Source organism: Hippocampus comes, unplaced genomic scaffold, assembly GCF_001891065.2.
Source record: "Hippocampus comes isolate QL1 unplaced genomic scaffold, H_comes_QL1_v1.1 scaffold364, whole genome shotgun sequence".
Taxonomy (NCBI): Eukaryota; Metazoa; Chordata; class Actinopteri; order Syngnathiformes; family Syngnathidae; genus Hippocampus; species Hippocampus comes.
Window position 1 is genome coordinate 26,744 of NW_017805195.1, and position 8,833 is coordinate 35,576.

Sequence of the window (8,833 nt, forward strand, 5' to 3'; positions counted from 1 at the left end):
GGTTGTTTTTTTTGTCCAAGGAATAAAAATTGGTGTGTAGAAAAATTTTCACCAAAGGAAAATTCATTGAGGAAAATGTATTCATGAGGATTTATTTTATTTTATTTATTCATCACATTCAACAACCAGGTCATATGTTGTCGGTCAATTAATTTAAATTTATGATAAGATAATTATTAGAATAAATAACAAGCCTGAATAAAACATAAACATATTTTCTTTTGAATCCTCAGCCTCAAGTGAATTAAATTTGTCATATTTCAAAATTAACCCTGACCCTCGAACACAAACTTTGCCCATCTCTGGTTTAGCCTTTTTTTTTTTCTAAACATTTTCACTCTGATAAGAAGACGCGCTGACTTGTAGTGACTTTTTTGTCCTCTGCGCTAACGAGCAAAGCGAGCCCTCCAATCTGCAGCGTCTGCACTTTGCTATCAGTGTTTTGTTTTTTGTGGTGAAAACCGGCGAAGGACGTAGCAAAGGGGGTGAGTGTCGGGGGGTGGTGGGGGATTGGCAGCGTAGCCCACGGAGTCCACACACGAACAACAACCCATCCACATGCTGGCATGCACGCTTGCCCGGCGACCACCAAACTCCCGCTCGGCCCGCCGCTCGAGGCGGTCGAAAAATCCCGGCGTCCCTTCAGAAATCCACGGGCTCCTCCTCCACCGGGGCGGCGCCGGCCCTGCGAACGGGCGTCCCGTCGCTCTCCGGCTGGGCCTGCGGCGCTCTGCCCGCCGGGCCCGACGCCACCTCGGACGGCGGGTAGAAGTCGTCGTCGAAGCCGCAGAAGCCCTCGTCCACGCCTTGGTCGTAGCGCTGGTAGGTGGAAGCGTGCGCTTCGTTCTCCCGGGCCGTGATCTCCAAGGTGCTGTTCCACATGCCGTAGCCGAAGTAAATGAGCACGCCTGCGGAGACATGAATAATCCAAAAAGTGAGGTCAAAGTGACCCAAGCGGTCCTCTGTCCCTGTACAGTGGTACCTCTACTTGTAAAATTCATTGGTTTTCGAAGAAATTTCTTCACTCGAAAATGTTGTAAGTAGAGACGCATTTTCCATGTAAATGGCCTAATCCGTTCCAAGCCCGCGCAAAATTCGGACATAAATGTTTCCTGAAGCAAAGAAATGCATCAAAATATGGAACAAATCATGTCACCATTCAATTATTGCGCAATAAATGTTAGTGTATCATGTAAAAAAAGTCCTCACCGACGAGACACCATATGGAGAATCGTATCCAGGTGATGGCGGAGAGTTTGAGCATGAGGTAGATGTTGACCAGCATGGCGGAGGCGGGCACGAAGGGCACGCAGGGCGCCATGTAGGGCAGCCGCTTGGGGTTCTCCGGCTGCTGCAGGATGATGACCACCAGCAGCGCCAGCGCCGCCACCAACAAGATCAGGAGGAGCAGAGCCCACCAGCGAGCCTCCCCGATGCTGCTCGCGCCTGGACGACGGGAAAAGAAAATCAAGTCCATTATATTATTGGCCTTATCATTGATTTTTTTTTTTTTTTTTTTACTGAGGGAGTCACCAAGTCGCAATAATTTCATCCCAAAAGTGGCAATAATTTAACAATATCTCCGGTAAAGATTCCAATGAGAACGTCCATACTTACCAAATATGATCAAGGAGCAGAAAGCGAACATGAAAAGGAAAAGCAGCAGCACACACACGGTGACGGTTTTCCCCGTCGCGGCGGTGGGCCGGTCCATCTTCCCCGGGAGTCCCAGTCGAATCCTCAGGGTGTAGTAGCGGGGCCCCAGCAGTTTCTTGAGCCGCCACGTCGCTCCGCCCTCCGACTCCTCGGCCTCGATGCCGCTGCCCATGTCCACCGTGCCGTAGTTGGGGTGGCCGGCGGCGTAGGCGTTCTTGTCGGGCTTGCCGATCAGCATCTCGTTGTCGCCCAGGGAGGGCAGGTTCTTGGCACCGCACGTGTTGGTGGTCTCGTCCGCGTCGTCGCGGCCGGGCGAGCAGGCGTCCTTCTCGCACTCGGCCAGGACGCCTTCCTTCCTCTTGACGTTCTGCTCCTCGGACAGGAAGTTGACGAGGCCGTGTATGTCGCCCTCGGGCTGGTAACGCAGCAGGAGCACGCAGAGGCTCACCTGCGCGAGTACACGACGTGTAACCGGTCTCTCTGTGGCGGCGGGAAACTAAATTGGCGTTGCACGGAATGGGTCGCTCAGAACGAAATTCGTCTTTTTCATCCAAGAGGAGACTGAGGGCAGCGGATAAATGGAACATCGCGGGAAGGCGCGGTCTGCGATGTTTAATGTTGCTAATGAGGTTATGCTAACCTTAGCGCGTGCGTTTATTTTGAACATTTCTGACCCACAGTAGTGTGGGAAATTTTCAAATCCAGCAGGCATCGCTCTACAGACTATTTGTACCTGGAGTGGACTGAGTGCAACAGAAGAGAAAAGCATTGCGGCAAAGTGGAGACTGTGGAGTTGCCATGCGACTCTTGGGCTAACGAGCCATCCCGCGCCGAGAAAACATGAGTACGTGTTCTGATTTTCAGAATTTCTGACACATCATTTAAAACCAAAACACTTCTAAAGTCAATTTAATAGAGACTAAAAGGTCAGCCAAAAAGAAAAGTGGAGTATGGGGAGTGTAATCCAGCCACGTCAAGCACACATGCTAAGCTAACAAGGAAAGTGCGCGCCGCAGCTCAGGACAGCTAAACTGGCACGTGAGCTCATTTTGTGCGCGGGTTCCGAACGAACCCAAGACGTCGTTGCTCTTGTCCTCACCAGAGTGTACGCCAGCAGTGTGCCGATGGACATCATCTCGATGAGATCTCGGAGGCTGACCAGCAGGGACAAGAGTGCGGCCAGGAAGCCCGACACCACGCAGGCCACGGCGGGGGTCTCCGTGTACGAAGATACGTTGGCCAAGAACCTGCGTGCAATCACACACGCAAGCGCACATTTGCAAAAAGTTCTGCCAGAAGGTAGAAAGCAGGAGACGGCTTAGGGAGGTGAATTTTTTTTCCGTTATTTTCATTCTGGTGCTAAGAAAAGTTGTGAAGGTCAATTGAGGAGCTTCATTTATAAGAAAGTAGTGCCTTGATAGCCCCTCGAGGCATCCTGGTGCCAAGGAACTATGTTGAAGTGGGTTGAGGAGCTTCCTCCAGGCGGCCGGCCGTTCGGAAAACTCCCGAAATTCCCGATGGCCACCACACCCTTATACAGTGTTTTTTTTTTTTTTTAATCTTATTAAATGATACAACAAAATGATGATTTTGGAGACCCCTGAGCCCAGTACGAGAACAACCCCCCCCCCACCACGTCCCCCCAAAAAATAAATAAAACTGACTTGAAGAGCAGGCCGTCGCCCGCCATGGCGTAGATGACCCGGGGCATGGGGAAGAGCGAGCCCAGCAGCGAGACGGTGAGCCCGGCGATGGAGCCCACCGCCACGATGTACTTGGCGAACATGCAGCCGTGCGCGGCGAACATCTCCATCAGCGGGGCGTCGGCGTCGATCTGGTCGGAGGGGACCATCAGGGTCAAGATGACGGACACCTGCCGGAGAAACCAGAATTTGAGCAGAGACCCAAGGGATCTGAGAATACTGCACCCATGGCCAGAGAGGGCCTGGCCACCACATAGCTCCGCCCCTTGAAATCCCGCTAACATGCTGAAACAAGGGCGGTGCAAAAACACCGCACTTGATGCGGTTCACCGGATTCCGCCACCGCGGTGCCTCCGTCTTTTTCAGAGGCGGCCGTTGCCCCTGGCAACCATCATCCAACATGTCGGACTCACAAATAAGATGCAGCTAGTTGTAGCGCGGCGCCCCGGGAGGCTGTAGGTGTGCGGTTTCCCCGGCAACCTACCGACACGTAGGCCGTGAGACACGTGACCAGCGAGGCGGTGATGGCGTACGGGATGGACGTGTTGGGACTTTTGGCTTCCTCTCCCGTCGTGGCGATGATGTCGAAGCCGATGAAGGCGTAGAAGCACGTGGCGGCGCCTTGCATCACCTGCGACGCGGAGAAAGAGCGCCGACATTAAAAATACAATCTGTTTTTCAAATGTGATGTATTTTGTATCATGTCATTTTTTTTAAAAAATATGAAAATTAAAAAAAAAACATTCTCAAGAGCACAATTTTTTTTTAAACCCATTTTGCACATTTTTCAGTCACTTTTAATCTAGCCTGTCAATAAAATCATGTAAACAAAATAAGTACTATATATTGTCAAACTAAAACTGAAAATAGAATAATAATGGCCTGTATTTAGATGTTATTTATCGATCCAAACTTGCAAATGCAATGACGAGGACGCTACACAGACGGATATCGATCTATCTGCTACACATCGACACGTACGGTAGTGGTCCCTCTTAGCCAATGGGATGCTAGGAAGATGTTCGGTAATAGCCAATGGCAGAGCAGCTATCAGTATGTTGCGTTCAGGTAACTCGGAGTTGCGAGGAGCAGCCCAAAACGTATTTTTACTTTTAGTATCTTGAAATTTCTTTCGTAACTAGATGTAATATTTTCCTGTTAAGGCGTTTCGTAACTGGAACGTTTCGTTTGAAGAGACGTTCGTACGTAGAGGTACCACTGTACATCGTTTAATTGAAAAAAAATATGCCCCCCCCCCGTATTTTGACGTACCCCCGACCAGCCGAAAGGCAGGAATCTCCCGTGCTCCCAGTTGTCGCCGTTGACGAAGAAGAGCCCGGCCACCATCAAGAAGAGCCACACCAGCAGGTTGATGACGTTCAGCACGTTGTTCAAGCCCACAGAGTTCTTCACCCCCAGCGCCACGATCACCGTCACCAGCAGCGCGATCAGCAGCGCCAGCAGGTCCGGATACGACTGCTCTCCTTTACCTGAACAAGAAGAACAAGAAAATGGAACTTTCTTTCGACCAAACGTTGCTTCTTTCTTTTTCCACACGGCGTCGGGCGTGCCGGTGCTTCACAGTCAATGTTTGTGGTTGGCTGCAGTTCTGCCGCGCAAGCGAGAGCGCCAACGAAGGAAGCGACGGGAGCCCGGCTCGGGTGATGCGATCCGTCGTGTTGCCAGGCGACCGGACCGCCACATGGCAGCATATCCTTCACTTTTGCAATTAAAAACCATGAACCGCTCCCCACTTGTCTGACCATCTGGGGAATGATCATATATATGTACGTTAGGGGTGTAACTGACTAAGTCGTCTCCAACGAGGCCGCCCCGACTCACCAAAGCCGTTGAGCGTTCCGATGTGCGTCGTCATGAAGTCGCTGATGCTGTGATTGGCCAGCGAGTCGGCCATGCTGCTGAGCGCCGAGGCGCCCGCCGCCGTGCCGATCAGGTACTCCAGGATCAGGTTCCAGCCAATGAAGAAGGCCACGCACTCGCCCACCGTCACGTAGCTGTACGTGTAGGCCGAGCCGGTGGTCTTTGGCACGCGCACGCCAAACTCGGCGTAACACACTCCTGCCACAGATCGTCAGACAGATCAACAGTCGTTAAAGAAGCGGTTCGGGGCAAAAACTTGTGACGCCTAAACGGACCGAGCGAAACATGGCTGGAATATGGAACGGATGTCGTTTAAAAAAAAATGCCGGTGCTTCACAGTCAATGTTTGCGGTTGGCTGCAGTTCTGCCGCGCAAGCGAGAGCGCCAACGAAGGAAGCGACGGGAGCCCGGCTCGGGTGATGCGATCCGTCGTGTTGCCAGGCGACCGGACCGCCACATGGCAGCATATCCTTCACTTTTGCAATTAAAAACCATGAACCGCTCCCCACTTGTCTGACCATCTGGGGAATGATCGGGACTCGCTTCTAATAAGCAAAATTGGGGATTGCTTTGCCGGATGAAAATTTGGAATCCAAATTAATTGAAACTATATATATATATATATATATATATATATATATATGAGCGCCGAGGCGCCCGCCGCCGTGCCGATCAGGTACTCCAGGATCAGGTTCCAGCCAATGAAGAAGGCCACGCACTCGCCCACCGTCACGTAGCTGTACGTGTAGGCCGAGCCGGTGGTCTTTGGCACGCGCACGCCAAACTCGGCGTAACACACTCCTGCCACAGATCGTCAGACAGACCAACAGTCGTTAAAGAAGCGGTTCGGGGCAAAAACTTGTGACGCCTAAACGGACCGAGCGAAACATGGCTGGAATATGGAACGGATGTCGTTTAAAAAAAAAATAAAATAAAAATGATCGGCAATTCAGGATGCAAAAAGCCTTCTGGAACGTGACATGTTGGTTAATTGGAGGCGGTGTGGATTTCGATTGGACCGATGAGGCAGCCGGAAAAGAGGGAGTCCCTCACCTGACAAAATGGAGGCCACGGCGGCGATGATGAAGGATACGATGACGCCGGGGCCGGCCATCTCTTTGGCCACCAGGCCGGACACCACGTACATCCCCGTGCCCACGCAGCTGCCCACGCCGAGCGACACCAGGTCCACGGTGGACAGCACGCGGGCCAGCCGGGTGCCGTGCGGGCCCGTGCCCGACATGGCCGAGTCCAGCATGGACTCCACGGGCTTGGTTCTCAGGACGCGCGACGTAAAGGTGTGCCACATGGCACCCCATTGGACCCGCCGCGGGTCCAGCTTGCCTGCCAGGGCACTCATGCCGAGAGTTGAGAGTCAAGGCAGAATTTTTTTTTTTTTTCTTTAATGGTTGGATGTGGCGAGGGGGGGCGTTATTCTAAAGGTGAGATCAAGTTCTTGGGTCACTGGAGTTTTGGTCCCCACATGGTGAGAAATGATCTGGAAAAATGAAATGACACAAAAACACATTCATATTGCGCAGAAGAAAACACTACAATTTTCAGGGTTTTTTATGGTGTTCGGAATGAATAACTCGGTCCCCTCTTTAACTCAATGTCAGTTTGTCGTTTTTGTTTCACCCAAAATGTTTGCTCAAAAATAACCCACATGGGTCAAAAATTGACCGACACAACTTTTGGGGTAGTTTGTTGAACCTCAAAAGTTGGGTCGGATGAATAAATCACAAAACAATACCAATTTTGGTTTTGTTTTATCTCCCAAAAATCCAATTTTGGTATTTTTTTCAGGGAGGGGGGTGGAGGGTTGTGGCGTTATTAAGGAAAAAGTTGGGTCAGTCCGACATTGACCTAATTTGGGTTATTTTTGACCGAATGTTTTTTGGAGTACTTCATTTCAGACATGCTGTATTTTGACTTCATCTGTGAAACTGCTAATTTGCTTTTTTAAGAATTAAAACAACAAAAAAAAAAAATCATCAAACTGACATCATGCTCCTAAAACATTACCTACCATGCATTCTGAAAACAGTTGGCTCAAAAATAACCCATATTGGTTAAAAAAAAATGGAACAACCCGAAAACAATTTGGTTCGAATTGAGAACTCACAAAAAAAACCCTTTTTTTGGGGGGTACAAAACAATTCATTTTTTCAATGGGTTATTCAGTTGACCCAACTTTTTGAGTCAAATGAATGACCCAAAAAGTTTTTGGGGTTTTGGGGGCAGGTGTACAAAACAACCTAAGCGAGTGTAATAGCCTGAACCACCCCCCCCCAACTCTCAATTATGTGCATCTGACCATTGAAAAAAAAAAAGTGCCATTAGTTCCAAATTGCATGTGCGGTGGGGTCTCTTCACTTCACCTCAACCCGCACTTTGGTGAGCAAACACTCAAGTGACGAGCCGCACGCCCACGTCACCACTCGGATGTCATCTCAACCACTCTGCCCATGATTGCCGTTACCGTATGAGCGCCCTCATTTGTCTGCCACGAAAACGTTTCTTTTCCCTTAGTGTTTTTTTTTATTTTTTATTTTTTTATTTTTTATTCGTTGAAACGCAGGGTGGAGTGGGGACGTGGGGAGTTGGCGTCAGTGTCGAGGACTTGCAATTTCCAGGAAATAACCTGGGCCATCAGAGAGAAACACAAGACAGCACGGCGCAGGAGGGAGAAGTCAGTCAGAGAGTGTGTGTGTGTGTGTGTGTGTGTGTGTGTGTGTGTGTGTGTCACTACTTATGTAAAAAAGAAAGACAGATATGCTAACGGGTGTGTGTGCGCATATCGGTTTGTGCATGAAAGGGCAGACCGATGTGTTGACGTTTTGCAGACGAATGAAAGAAGCAAACATCAATATGGCCATTAATACACACGCACGAGACATGAATGCCCGCCCTGTGATTGCTTAGGTTGCCAGGGAATGCTCACCCCTTGGGACACGGGGCCCAAAGCGGCCACGCGGACACTGTGTGGAGTGCGGCGTGTTGTGCTGTGGGAGGCTTTTGTACCTTGCTTGTAAGTGGCACATGTGTTTGCCTTTTGGACATAATCCCCCCCCACCCCCCCCCCCCGCCGCCCTTTCGGCTGGAGGCGAGGCCAACCTTTTATCTTCACCGTTGGCAAAGCGGCAAGCAGATGGAACACCTGCCAGGCCTTTGTGTTTTGCCTTGTTTGGCCCACGTGGGACTGTTCAAATACACGGACACCAACACACGCATGCACACACAGAGCCATAGAAACAGACACACACACACACACACACACACACACACACACACATCATTTGAAATGTAGGTGCTGCCGTTTTGGTTCACAACAAGGCCCAGAAGAGGTTAGCATGTTCACAGCCGGGTTTATGATAGCGTCTGAGCTTGATGTGGGTGTTTTGTTTTTGGTTTTTTTTTTTCCTTTTTCCAACATCATGGTAAAAGGGAAGCTTCAATGAGTTGTCGACGCTCATCGGGCCACGGCATCTATTGCAGTCGGGGGCATGATTTCAAGAAATACGATTGCGTGAAATGTGGTGGCCAATACTGCAATGCTAGCAAGCTAGGCTACATACACCACAAAGTGCACT

The 8,833-nt window shown here is 50.2% G+C and overlaps 1 protein-coding gene across 1 annotated transcript; it reads right to left on the minus strand.

Moving 5' to 3' along the window:
* Positions 1-445: 445 nt before the first annotated feature.
* Positions 446-6,780, minus strand: slc7a14a (solute carrier family 7 member 14a). The gene is made up of 9 exons (XM_019868733.1): positions 6,294-6,780; positions 5,202-5,438; positions 4,632-4,849; positions 3,844-3,990; positions 3,321-3,529; positions 2,756-2,903; positions 1,618-2,104; positions 1,210-1,446; positions 446-908 (listed from the first exon to the last, which is right to left on the minus strand). Exons 1-9 carry the CDS (start codon positions 6,598-6,600, stop codon positions 643-645), a joined length of 2,256 nt encoding a protein of 751 aa, XP_019724292.1. The 5' UTR covers positions 6,601-6,780; the 3' UTR covers positions 446-642.
* Positions 6,781-8,833: the final 2,053 nt, after the last annotated feature.

What these genes read in the sequence shown, in the direction of transcription:
- slc7a14a (XM_019868733.1), bottom strand. Translation starts at nt 6,600, where the DNA reads ATGAGTGCCCTGGCAGGCAAGCTGGACCCGCGGCGGGTCCAATGGGGT. An exon ending in CGGAACGCTCAACGGCTTTG is followed by an intron (nt 4,850 to 5,201) that starts GTGAGTCGGGGC and finishes CTTCTTGTTCAG; the next exon opens with GTAAAGGAGAGCAGTCGTAT. An exon ending in CTCCATATGGTGTCTCGTCG is followed by an intron (nt 909 to 1,209) that starts GTGAGGACTTTT and finishes ATGTCTCCGCAG; the next exon opens with GCGTGCTCATTTACTTCGGC.